Source organism: Oncorhynchus tshawytscha, linkage group LG20 (genome assembly GCF_018296145.1).
Source record: "Oncorhynchus tshawytscha isolate Ot180627B linkage group LG20, Otsh_v2.0, whole genome shotgun sequence".
NCBI classification, from domain to species: Eukaryota; Metazoa; Chordata; class Actinopteri; order Salmoniformes; family Salmonidae; genus Oncorhynchus; species Oncorhynchus tshawytscha.
Genome location: NC_056448.1, coordinates 25,619,727 through 25,634,142, shown reverse-complemented (window position 1 = coordinate 25,634,142; position 14,416 = coordinate 25,619,727). Strand labels below are relative to the sequence as shown.

The following is a 14,416-nucleotide window of genomic DNA, read 5'->3' as shown; positions in this document are numbered from 1 at the left end:
ATAGTGTATATGTCATGGATGAGAAGAGAAAGTGGAGTAGGTGTTGGGCAAGGGGGGGAGGACGCGGAGATGGAGGAGCAGGGGAGATAAAGGTGGAGAAGGAGGCAGCCCTGTTTTGTTTTCTATCTCTCACACCCAACCATACCTGTATCATGGAGTCCCAAAGGTAGGTTGAGTGGGTTCGTAGGATAGCCAAATAAAATCGAATTGTATTGGGCATGTACAGCGTTTACTGCAGGTATTAAAGGTGCAGCGAATCGCTTGTGTGCTCGCTCCCTCAAAAATGCAGTACATTAAACTGGTTCCTCCAAACCAATGTTCTTTTTCATTCAAGCTTTCTTCAGACATAGTAGAAATTACAAGAGGAGAGAAAGTTAGAAGGGTTGACTCAGGGATTGAACCCTGTTTTCCGACACAGAATCGTAAGTGGAGACCGGGAAGTGTTACCACTCAGCCACAGCTCTGCACCAGACCAGTGTTTTATGGGGAATACTATCCTATAGGAGACATTGGAGCTCTCTGGAAGCTATTAGCTAGTGGGGAAGGCTGGGATGTGATGGAAGGGAACCACTGACCCCACACTCATACACCCACAGTCTCAGAGAATCCCCAACTGGGACTGTCACCCCAACTCAACCCCTCTCATGCTTTAGAATAGCTTATAGTTGCATTAGTGTGGTTCTTCTTTGTTCCCATATACATGAAGAAATTCTTCCTGTGTTTGGGAACAACCCACTATGTTATGGCCTGTGATTCAGTGCGCTGTAGGTCTCGTCTTCCTCCCCCTCATATAATTCAATTGAACCTCTGAAATTCTCCAGTAAATGTTACCATCTTCTGCTTTCAACTGTGTTTTCTTCTGGAGCTCTGTTTTGGGGAGAGTTTTCTGCTCCAGAGCATGTCATCCATGTGGGTTCTGTGGCCTCCCTCCTCCTCGAACCTCCATCCACGTTTCTAGAGTCGAACAGACAGAACCATACACGTCTGAAAACAGTGGGGATTCTTTTTACATCTGATGCTGAGCCTCATCTTCTTCCCCTCAGCTCTGGCTTGGTGTCTGTTAGGGGATTCACTCAAGTGGAGACACTTGGTTGTCCATGAAACCGCTGTTTCTATTGTTGTGCCAATGGATGTCCATAATCAGATGTTTACTTTCACCCTCAATCTAACTTGGTTAGGCCTTGGTTAGAGTGAGTCATGTTGTAGACACAAGCTTCATTCAGCATTTACAACACATGCATTGCATGAGATCCCATGTATTCTGGGTGTAAATCGTAGGTCATGGTTGAGGTTGAGGTTTTTGTGTCCCTCATTGAGCAAACATTAACACTCTCGCACGCACACACACACACACACACACACACACACACACACACACACACACACACACACACACACACACACACACACACACACATACAGGAGAAGTTGGGCAGGATCAGAAATCTGTAAAGCAAGTAGTTGCTGTAAGGTCCGCTATAATAGTGATATTCTGAACGTTGGAAGGTCGTTCCACCAATTCAGTGCCTTTTGAAATGTGTAACTTGGTAAAAAAAAAGACAAAAAGATTGATTTCACCTAATTTCAACATTCTGTCAAAAAGAGCACATACATGTTCAACTTAATACATTTCAAGAGGTTAAGTGAAAAAATGACTGTATTAAGTGCCATGGGTGCCTATTAAGTGCCAGGGCTGACGATTTCATCTTAAATCTTAAATCTGCCATACATTTCCCTTGTGTGCATCAGGGAGGGGCAATTGAATACAAGCTTCACAAAAAAAGTGTAATTATTAAAACATTTCCAGCCTATCTATCTATGGGTAACATGGTTGATGTGTTATGCTCGACCCACTCTGGGTTCCACCACAACAACGAAAAACTGAAAATGGCCAAAGAATAGTAGAATAGTAGATTTGACTATTAGATGTGCTTTGTTTCTTTTGAAAGAATAATAAAGAAATGAATGGTTTCACCATATTATGAGAGTTCAGTTCACGTAACAGGGTTGACCTTAAAATGTGGGCCAGCTGTTTTTCCTTAAAACAAATCACTAATCACATGAAATAAATAATCATCTTCAGAGATTACTTTGTCAAAGTAAATTAATATAAAAAGCAAATTAATATAAAAAATCTGATTTATTGAATTATCCATGTGGTCTTTTTTTAAATACAATACTGGTGCACAATTTCTACTTAAAAAATGAGTAAAAGGCACTCATTTCGTGGAGCAACCCAGGATTAGAGCTGTACTTTGCCCTGGGTAAGATTTGTGCCAGTGTGTGTGTTGTGTATCCGTTAGGTGTGTGGGGCTATGGGTGTGTCTGCTTTGAGTTGGACCAGCCTCTCCTCACAGTGAGTGTGTGTGGCTGGGGATATTGTGAATCTACTGGGAGCAGAGAGCCCCATGTCTGATGCAGTCATGCACTACCATCTTGGATGGTACTTGGTTCTTGGGTGCCTGCTACTGGATTTACTTGGAGCTTGTCTGGAGGGACAAAGGATACCAAAGTCAAAGAGGAAAGAGGTAGGGCCTCACCCGGACTTTAACTACTCCCCTCTGAGGGCAGGTATAGGGCACCCTGGCAGGAAAAACAGAACTAGACAATCATTTGTGCCAGGTGTGATACCCCTCCTTAACAGCTTGGGCTCCTGTTCCTATCGACCCTGTAAAGCCAGCAGGCTAGTCTCTTTTATTGGTATGTAACTGTTGTGAATGTTCTTGTCACAGTATTTAAACGCCACTTTAAACGTGTACATGATACTGCAACAACATTTCCCCATGGGGACAATAAAGTCATTCAAGTAAAAACACCCATATGTTTCTATTGGGTTGGTGTAGTGTGATTATATTCCATTGATGTAGAATTATTAATGTGGTCCTTAAGCGCACTTTAGTAGGTCCTCAATATGGCATCATGACAGGGCCAGAGATGTGTATGTCCTAGATAGGATATGTTCAGTCACTTTGGTATGTGAGAGAAATATCCACATAATGAATACATTAGCATAACTGTTACAAAGGGCTTGATAATGCTTTAATTCAGTTCAATTTCATGTTAATAACTGTGCAACGGGTCGGCTTGATCATAGAGGTCTTTAAGTTAGTTTAATGTTTGTGTGTTATTAACACACTGAATGTTGCTTGTGGTTTTGAGGTTTTAGATCTAAGAGGTTCACAGCGGCTTTTGTTGGTTAGACAGAAGAACAGTCATCAGTGAGTTGTTTTAACCTAAACTATCCCTTTGGTTGAGTTATTGTTCAACATTACAACACTGAGTACTGGGGAGATTTGTCATGGATTTGCTATGGAACCCTGACCTGTTCACCGGATGTGCTACAAGTCCCAGACCTGCTGTTTTCAACTCTCTAGAGACAGCAGGAGCGGTAGAGATACTCTGAATGATCGGCTATGAAAAGCCAACTGACCTTTACTCCTGAGGTGCTGACCTGTTGCACCCTTGACAACCACTGTGATTATTATTATTTGACACTGCTGGTCATCTATGAACATTTGAACATCTTGGCCATGTTCTGTTATAATCTCCACCTGGCACAGGCAGAAGAGGACTGGCCCCCCCTCATAGCCTGGTTCCTCTCTAGGTTTCTTCCTAGGTTCTGGCCTTTCTAGGGAGTTTTTCCTATCCATCGTGCTTCTACACCTGCATTGCTTACTGTTTGGGGTTTTAGGCTGGGTTTCTGTACAGCACTTTGTGACATCAGCTGATGTAAGAAGGGCTTTATAAACACATGTGATTTGTTGAACCTTGGCAGGTTCTGTTTCATTGCACTATGCACTATCCAATGAAAATAGCAATGTTCACCTCCCTATTACTAGGTCTATGTTGAGTGAAATTTAATTGTGATACAATGTGAAAATCCCAGTCATTTTGTAAGTACAATGTTAACAGGAGGAAAACATCAACTTGAAATGTCACAAGTACGATTACAGCAATCCTGTGATTCTGAAGTTGTACTTGAGGCTTTTTCAGTTGGTTGGAGTTGGGAATAAGAACTGACCCGTACTCTGAGAGATTTCTCCTACTGGGAAGTGGGAATGTTGGCCTACTGTTACTCTTCCACTCAATATTTCACTCCATGTTATTCATCCTCTTTGATCATGTCTGTACTGTAAGTCTGTCTGTGAGTCCTCTAGCCTTAAAGCTGACAGCGCTTCTTTGTTCCTTTTTGTAATGTCCATTTTCTTTCAGCTCTGTATATTCATATATAACATAGCATCTTTTTCAACAGCCATATTCTTATGGCTATTTCTACTACATTTTCCTTGCTATTATCTTCTGGTTTCCAATTTGTGTCAATTCAATGTTTTTCAATGTTTACTTCTCTTTTCACCAGGGAAGTCCTGAGCATTGTGGTGTTTTTGTGGTGTTTTCTTTAAGCCAATTTTTCTACCTCCTGCTGCAAGACCCAGCCAGTTTGAGATTGCCTACAGACATACCTGTGTCTGGGATAGATTTACGAACCTTACTGCTTGATTTGGCCTTTGTGTGTGTGTGTGTGTGTGTGTGTGTGTGTGTGTGTGGTGGTTGGGGGGGGTAGCACCTATGCCTAGAGCAGTTGTGTGAGTGGTTGGCCTCCATAGATCTCTCAGGATGGCCTGTAGAGTGGAGAGCTGTCAGCTCCAGAGACATGGAGGCTACCAGAACAGACTGAGACTGGCGCTGACAGAGGGATATCACCCCAATTAGAAATAACCATTCGTCTCCATCCCAGGTGTGCCACTAAAGATCTGACATATGTGATGAATCCTAGGAATTTCCCATTTTCCCCCTGAAATCCACTGAGAGTAGAAGAAATCAATAGATGAACACAGGAGGCTGCTGAGGGGATGACAGCTCATAATAATGTCTGGAATGGAGTGAATGGAATGGCATCAACCACATGGAAAACATGTTTGATTTGTTCGATACCGATCCAAATATTCCGTTCCAGCCATTGCTATGAGCCCGTCTTCCCGAATTGAGGTGCCACCGACTGCCTGTGATGGAGAATTTCCAAGTGGGCATAGCTGGGTCAACAAAGAGCATGTAAAACTAACAGGAAGAGTAATTTGTTTGTATTGTGACATGCAGCCCAGACCCCAGACACATTCATTCTAGTGGAGAAGGTGGAAGGTGGAAAGTTTTTAAGTTCCTCAGCGTACACATCACGGACAAACTGAAATGGTCCACCCACGCAGACAGCGTAGTGAAGAAGTACAGGTGCATCAAAGCTGGGACCGAGAGACTGAAAAACAGCTTCTATCTCAAGGCCATCAGACTGTTAAACAGCCATCACTAACATTGAGTGGCTGCTGCCAACATATTGACTCAAATATCTAGCCACTTTAATAATTAAAATAAATGTAGTCACTTTAAACAATGCCACTTTATATAATGTTTACATACCCTACATTACATTACACATACCATCTACTGCATCTTGCCTATGCCGTTCGGCCATCGCTCATCCATATATTTATATGTACATATTATTATTCATTCCTTTACACTTGTGTGTATTAGGTAGTTGTTGTGAAATTGTTAGATTACTTGTTAGATATTACTGCACGGTCGGAACTACAAGCACAAGCATTTTGCTACACTCGCAGTAACAATCTGCTAACCATGTGTATGTGACCAATAAAATTAGATGTGATTTGATGTAAAGTGTTTGTGTTATGGCTGTTAGTGCCTTGCTCTGAACCTACAGACATACCAACATGCTATATAACTGTCACTCACCTGCACATCTGGCCCTCTCCACCTATTCCTCTGTTTGTGCTGAGTTCACATTTCCTCATTGTGTCTCAGCACGCTGGTTGAAAGCGCTACTGTTGATGACACATACAGTGCCTGCTTGAGCCTGTTGCTGCAGAGGCCCCGGGTAAAGGGAGCAAATAGGGCATCTTGTCTTGGCACTGAACATGTAAAGGAGATGTATTGAATTACCTATGAAGGTTCTTAATAGATCCATCATAAGGAGGTACTTGAGGTACTGAAAAACATCACTTCGAGATTGCCAAGACCTTGCTGGATCATAATGGAAAGCATCATTGTGCTGTCTGCCCCCTAGTGGGGTACTGAGTATTACTACAACAGCTCAGTACCCCTGGCCCCTGTCTGACAACAGCTCAGTACCCCTGGCTCCTGTCTGATTTGGCTGTGTGTGTGTGCGCATGCGTGTGTGCGCGTGCACTGTAATGGTACCCCAAGTAAGCACAGCCTACCAGGCTGGGATATCGGGCAGACAATACAGTAGATAAGCTGGAGAGGCGCCAGAAGCCAGGGACAGATCCAGTGTCGGCTTATCAGAGAGGAGTCACTGCGGGCCAGGCAGAGGAACTTGAGAAAGAACCTTTGTTTCCAGCAGTGGAGCACCCCGTACCAGCCCACCTCAGCCCCTCACTGGCCCCCCTTGCTCAGCCACCCGAGTGCCCTTGAGTTTGGATCTCTAACTCTCTGTTTCATATTACATTGAGCTTTGATGAGAGAAACTATATGTACCTTGTGGCGCCTAGTTTTGCACTGATTCTGAACTTCACACTGTCCTCTGCCCCCCCCCCACACACACACACACACACACACACACACACGCACACACAGCCGGGCAGGCAGGCTGCTGCTCCCCACATGCCTCCCAGACCAGCTTAACTTTACTGCTCCCTGCTGTGGCGGCCCATCAGGGTCATCAAACAGAATTTACAACCCCTCACCCCAAGCAGGCTCCCCTCTGCTCCACTTTCCCCTAGGCCCAACACCCTCTCCTGAGCTAGCGATGTGCACTGGGAGGGAGGGGAATGTAACTTCAGGTTGTTGTGGACTTGTTTTGTATGAGGAGTTTCAACATCTAAGGTCAGTTACAGGTAGTTAGATGGTGTACAGGTAGTTAGATGGTGTACAGGTAGTTAGATGGTGTGCAGGTAGTTAGATGGTGTGCAGGTAGTTAGATGGTGTACAGGTAGTTAGATGGTGTACAGGTATTTAGATGGTGTACGGGTAGTTAGATGGTGTACAGATAGTTAGATGGTGTACAGGTAGTTAGATGGTGTACAGGTAGTTAGATGGTGTACAGGTAGTTAGATGGTGTATGTGTTGAAATGGGAAGGGAAGTACACAGTTCTAAAGAGGTGATGTTTTTACTGTGGTAGTTGAGTGAGGAGGGTGTACACATGCAGTGGTTCCTCCTTTAAAAGTTGCGAGCTTACACCACGGGACTTAGAGGTAGCCAGCATCACGGCTTCATTGCTCCAGACTACCACAAGGGAGAGTTAGATCACTCATTATGCATTTGGGTCCCAAGGTTTTTATGTGACCAATCATATTGAGAGGTTCCAATGGCAAATTTGACGTGAGCCACCCATCTCTCGTGACTGTCTTCAGCGAAGACGGCTGACAAAACAAATAGACACATTTTTTTCAATTTTCGCCTAAAAGGACTAATCTAAATGCCTGTAGCTCAGGCCCTAAAGCAAGGATATGCATATTATTGATACTATTTGAAAGGAAACACTTTGAAGTTTGTGGAAATGGGAATTGAATGTAAAAAACAACCGTTTTTCCCCCTCTACCACCAACTATGAAATGCAACAGAAAGGGTCCACATCTAGCCATCATTCTGGTTAATTCCAATGGTGTCCACAAGATGGCAGCAGTGTATGTTTCAGACAGATAACTTGAAGTATGAGCAAACTACATGACGTTTAGTGTGAAGTCACCCAGTTACATTTATAAAATAAATCACGAAGGACACATTAACATTCACATTACATCTTTCTGCAAGAATATCGTCAAATCTGTATACTTGCACATTTATTTAGTTTTTCCAGTATTAGTAGCCCTATTATAAGTTCAACATTTGCAAAACAACCAGTTTCCATAACTTCATAACTCTCCATATTCTTAGAATTTTTGTCCAAAAGGAAAAGGCTTGCTGTGGCAGAAGGTTAGCAGCTACATTTTACGACAGATAAGGGGTACTCCGGATACTCCCGTAAAGCCCAGCTCATTGGCTATCTAGCTAGCTTTGTTTTACCCCGATTTGTTCTTATTTAACAAAGTTACAGTTGATCAAGTGAAGACCACTCGCGTCATCAGCGTGCCATGAAGGTGTCGCTCTCTGACCAAATTTGTGGTGTCCAGTAGGATATAATACACCCCTAATGATACAGTGAAGTCTGGTTATGTTCTCGGATCTCTGAGGAATAAATACGGATGTGATTTGACTGGTTGAAACAACGTTTAGGGTTAGATTTTCACAGATTCCTTTCTTTGCAATTTGAACGAGTGGAAATACAAAATCGATCGTGCATGCTATATGGACCTTAAATTCAGATGTGAATTTATCAAACATATCACGTTGAAAAAAGTGTTTTGTTGATAGGAGCTCTCCTCAAACAATAGCATGGCATGTTTTCACAGTAATAGCTACTGTAAATTGGACAGTGCAGTGATATTAATACGAATTTAAGCTTTCAGCCGATGTAAGACACTTATATGTACCGACATTTGTTGTTTCTCTAAAATCTGCGATCGTGACACAAGGCGCTGCATGATTTACAACTGTCCTGTTGACGGGACGCCGATCCCTAAGAAGTTTTAATGTAGAGACAAATGATTGTGCATATTTTTTTGTCAAAAAGTTAATTTACGAAAATCGCTATTTAGCAAGTTTTTTTACAGTCATATCCAATACCAGGTGTATCAAACTCCATTATTTGAATGATGCTGTGTCTGCATGTATGTATTACAATTCTACACTTCAACAGTGTTCACCACTCCTACTCCTGGGACATCAATGATTACACATTGTAACTATGCAATAGACTAGAAAAATGATTTAAGTAATGGCTGATTTGTAATTCATACATACAGAATAAAAAGATAGTACATTCACGCCCACAAGCGTGCTGAATGACGCATGGAAGAGAGCGAGGAACCAGATGGGAGTAACTATCCAGGCTGTTTGCTCTGAGACCGGCATAATAATGTAATGAAACAAGCAGGGAGCAGGTTTTGAACCCTCTAACATTCTAGCCCAAAGTCCAGCTCACTATCGACTGTGACCAAATGTATCAATTTGGGTTGGGGCCGATTGTGGCTAAAAACACTATCTATTGGAATCTTTAACATGTGGAAAGGGGGAAAAGTGTTATTTAGTTTTTCATAAGTGTAGCAGGATGGGCTATTAGCTGAACAATAGACTATTCAACCTTTACTAAAGAATTGTCTAATAGCCAAGCTAGGTGTGATTATTTGGAGCCTTGACCTATATAAAATAACTTAAATGGCTGAGGTAGGCTATGAGGCTTTAATAGGCCTACTTACAACTGCAACTGGTCTAAAATGTAGCATCCTACATAGAACAATCATTTAAAGAAAAAAGTCTGCACGTTCGATCTAAACAATGGAACTAATAATTAAAAGCGCACATTTCTAAATCCCAAACTATAAAAGTAATTGGAAAGGTAGATAGATATAAATGATGTGTGACATTGTGGTTACAATAAAGAATGTAGCCCATCATGCAAATGTTTCCTATTAGCAGGACAATAGAGTTTTTATAACCCGGCTACTGTTGTGAAAATCCCTCAACTTGCAATGTATTCAATGCTTAAGTCCTCTAAAGTGTTACATTTCTAACTCAAAACAGCATTTCTTCATCAACATCTTTATGTTTTCGTTAATCTTCTTGATCTCTCTTTTTTTGTGGCAATTTTGAGCAAATTGCTCAAGGGCCACAGTTGATTAGTCTGTGAAGATGACGTTATTGAATGTCTCGCCAGCTTTGATCCATGCCTAGGCCTGCAGGACGCAAAGTTTTTTGTTTGTCAGACAAATCATTGACTCACTCACGCGTTGAAAAGGAGAAGGGCGAGGAACGAGATGGAGTCCCAATCCATGTAAGGCACACCTGTGAGCTCTGGAACTCCATCTCCGACTGGCAGAGTCAACATACGTGGCGGGTCGTCAGGTCTTCGGTTCACCCTGACATTTCCATTCCTCTTCTGACAACAGATAAACTGCTCACCAGGCACAGCAAGGACTGCCCGGACCGTTATGCTGTTCTGCTATTCCACGGATGTGTAACCGAAGAGAGATATCACTAGTCGGCACAGAATACGTAGCCTTCCCGCTGTGGACATCTATTTCAGCACCGTATCGCGCTGCTCTGAGACAAGCATGGAGAAATGAAAATATTCTAATATCATTCAAATTCGTTTTTCAACGACTGCACAAATTTCTTGTTATTAACAACCTATAGTTTTGGCAAGTTGGTTAGGACATCTACTTTGTGCATGACACAAGTAATTTCTCCAACAATTGTTTACAGACAGATTATTTCACTTGTATCACAATTCCAGTGGGTCAGAAGTATACATATGCTAAGTTGACTGTGCCTTTAAACAGCTTGGAAAATTCCAGAAAATGATGTCATGGCTTTAGAAGCTTCTGATGGGCTAATTGACATAATTTGAGTCAATTGGAGGTGTACCTGTGGATGTATTTCAAGGCCTACCTTCAAACTCAGTGCCTCTTCTAAAGAAACAAAATCAAAAGAAATCAGCCAAGACCTCAGAAAACAAATTGTAGACCTTCACAAGTCTGGTTCATCCTTGGGAGCAATTTCCAAACGCCTGAAGGTGCCACATTCATCTATACAAACAATAGTACGCAAGTATAAACAACATGGGACCACGCAGCTATCATACTGCTCAGGAAGGAGATGTGTTCTGTCTCCTAGAGATGAACGTACTTTGGTGTGAAAAGTGCCAATCAATCCCAGAACAACAGCAAAGGACCTTGTGAAGATGCTGGAGGAAACAGGTACAAAAGTATCTATATCCACAGTAAAATGAGTCCTATATCGACATAACCTGAAAGGCCGCTCAGCAAGGAAGAAGCCAGTGCTCCAAAACCGCCATAAAAAAGCCAGACTACGGTTTGCAACTGCACATGGGTACAAAGATCGTACTTTTTGGAGAAATGTCCTCTGGTCTGATGAAACAAAATAGAACTGTTTGGCCATAATGACCACCGTTATGTTTGGAGGAAAAAGGGGGAGGCTTGCAAGCCGAAGAACACCATCCCAACCGTGAAACACGGGGGTAGCAGCATCATGTTGTGGGGGTGCTTTGCTGCAGGAGGGACTGGTGCACTTCAGAAAATAGATGGCATCATGAGGATGGAAAATTATGTGGATATATTGAAGCAACATCTCAAGACGTCAGTCAGGAAGTTAAAGCTCGGTCGCAAATGGGTCTTCCAAATGGACAATGACCCCAAGCATTCTTCCAAAGTTGTGGAAAAATGGCTTAAGGACAACAAAGTCAAGGTATTGGAGTGGCCATCACAAAGCCCTGATCTCAATCCTATAGAACATTTGTGGGCAGAACAGAAAAAGCTTGTGCGAGCACGCTGACTACACCACCCTGACTCAGTTACGCCAGCTCTGTCAACTTATTGTGGGAAGCTTGTGGAAGGCTACACAAAATGTTTGACCCAAGTTAAATCATTTAAAGGAAATGCTACCAAATACTAATTAAGTGTATGTAAACTTCTGACCCACTGGGAATGTGATGAAAGAAATAAAAGCTGACATAAATCATTCTCTCTATTGTTATTCTGACATTTCACATTCTTAAAATAAAGTGGTGATCCTATCTGACCTTAGACAGGGACTTTTTTATTAGGATTAAATGTCAAGAATTGTCAAAAAGTGAGTTTAAATGTTTTTGGCTAAGGTGTATGTAAACTTCCGACTTAAACTGTATACTGTTGTTTTATTTAACCTTCTGTTTTACTATATACCTTTTGCTTTGTATATAGCCAAACTTACCATCAAAAATCAAATATGGACCTGGTCCCTTGTGAGAAATTGACCCCCACACATGGAGTTTGAGAGGATGTTTAGGACGTGGCTTGCTTGACTGAAGATCTCGTACAACGCTGTGTACTACTCCCTTCACAGAACAGCACAAACGGGCTCTAACCAGAATAGAAAGAGATGTGGGAGGCCCTGGTGCACAACTGAACAAGAGGATAAGTACGTTCGATTGTCTAGTTTGAGAAACAGACGCCTCACAAGTCCTCAACTGGCAGCTTCATTAAATAGTACCCACAAAACACCAGTCTCAAAGTCAACAGTGAATTAGCGCCTCCGGGATGCTGGCCTTCTAGGCAGAGTTGCAATGAAAAAGCCATATCTCAGACTGGCCAATAAAAATGTACTTGTCCTCTTGTTCAGTTGTGCACCGGGGCCTCCCACTCCTCCTTCTATTCTGGTTAGAGCCAGTTTGAGCTGTTCTGTGAAGGGAGTGGTACACAGCGTTGTACGAGATCTTCAGTTTCTTGGCAATTTCTCGCATGGAATAGCCTTCATTTCTCAGAAGAAGAATAGACAGACAATTTTCTGGCCAGTATGAGATGATGGTAGCGGGGTGAACAGGTGCTGTAGGTGTCCTGGAGGGCAGGTAGTTTGCCCCCTGTGATGCGTTGTGCAGACCGCACCACTCTCTGGAGAGCCCTGTGGTTGTGGGCGGTGCAGTTGCCGAACCAGGCGATGATACAGCCTGACAGGATGCTCTCAATTGTGCATTGTAAAAGTTTGTGAGGGTTTTAGGTGACATGCCAAATTTCTTCAGCCTCCTGAGGTTGAAGAGGCGCTTTGCGCCTTCTCCACTATACTGTCTGTGTGGGTGGACCATTTCAGTTTGTCCGTGATATGTACTCCGAGGAACTTAAAACTTTACACCTTCTCCACTAGTCTCTCAAAGCACTTCATGATGACAGAAGTGAGTGCTACGGGACGATAGTCATTTAGTTCAGTTACCTTTGCCTTCTTGGGTACAGGAACAATGTTGGCCATCTTGAAGCATGTGTGGACAGCAGACTGGGATAGGGAGATATGGAATATGTCTGAAAAACACACCAGCCAGCTGGTCTGCACGTGCTCTGAGGCTAGGGATGCATGAATGATAGATAGGTCAATGATGTGTATTGTATTTTAAAATAGTTTTTTTTCTAAGTAATTCTTTCCACACCTTTCCACAAGTTACGCATACACAACAAGAAATAAACATCTCTGATAAATATGTAATCTAACCTATGATCTCATATACTGATATTCAGCACCACAATACATTACTTGTGTTTATGTTGTGTCTCCATAGGATGTGTTTGGGCAGAGTGGGAGTCGGCGTGGGGACGGGACATGGGGTCCCCGCCAGAAAGGCTCAGTGGGACGAGGGGATGTCTTTGTGGTGGACGAGGACACAGACCTGGCTGATCCAAACCTCCAGTGGGGACACCGCAACCCTCAGTGGAAACCCAGCAGTCAGGGCCCCAAAGGCAGCCGTGAGGGCAAGCCTGAGCCCTCCTCCAAACTCTTGGAGGAGAACATCACCACGGACAAGAAGACAAAAGACTCTGGAGGGAGGGGCGTCGGCCTGTTTCCCGCAAAACCCTTGGATGACATCATTATTGATTTGGACCCTGGGTTTTCCCCGAAGAAGCCCTCAGTGGAGTTTCCCCATGTCGATAAGACTCAGATAGAGACCCCCCTGGACCAGGAGCACCCAGACTCTAACCTGCTGAGAGAGGAGGTGGAGTGGCCTCATACCTCTTCTCAGACTGCCTTCACCCCCACCTCAGAGCCCCCTGCCCCCCCTGTGGAGGCTGTAACTGAGGAGAGGAGACCCACCACACACATCCCCACCCAGCCAGACCCTGACCGGGCTATCACTGTGGAACAAGGACCAGAACGCCCACGCACAGTGTCCATCGTACACAGGGAAAGGGATCTGGTTCTGGGCTCTGATGGCCAGATGTATAGTCTCCAGAGAGGGCCCCCAGGCCGAATGGGGCCCCCAGGAAAGGAGGTAAGTGTCTTCAACATCTTCCTCAACTTTTTCGCTGTGCCAGTGCTCATGTGTCATGTTGTGTAACTTTTAATGTTCATGTTTATGGAGGGTGATGCTTACTGCTTGGGACAGTTCATTAGTGGTTTTGATGTTAGACCAGAGATCGTTGTCTTGCTTACCACTTTTTTTTATGTAAACAAGAAAACAAACCTAACATAATAATAATAGTAATAATAATAATGATTATAATATTAATAACTTTATTTGTATAGCACTTTTCAATACAAGTAACAAAGTCCTTCACATCATAAAATAATGTGTGGAGCATTATGAAATCAGAAAATATATTCTGTGTTTGGCCTTTAGGTTCGGCATCAATCTGAATATAATCAACAGCCTTGATCTTGTTAAAACATGAGTTAACCCTGATGTCTTTCATGTTCCTCTCCTTACATTAGCTACTCCACAGCTCCAAATGGCACCATAAGTGTCAATGCCTTCACTGCATTAGTCGCAGTAAGCATATCAACAAGCCTTTTTGATTGGTGGAGGGG

At 43.1% G+C, this 14,416-nt stretch overlaps 1 protein-coding gene across 2 annotated transcripts in view; it reads left to right on the top strand.

Moving 5' to 3' along the window:
* The window catches only part of LOC112220331 (collagen alpha-2(I) chain-like), a 122,322-nt gene that overhangs the window by 67,621 nt on the left and 40,285 nt on the right, over positions 1–14,416 (top strand). For both annotated transcript variants that reach the window (XM_024382150.2, XM_024382149.2), the window contains exon 7: positions 13,173–13,880. In XM_024382150.2, the coding sequence (XP_024237918.1) occupies positions 13,173–13,880 (708 nt within the window). The remainder of the gene's footprint in view (positions 1–13,172; positions 13,881–14,416) is intronic.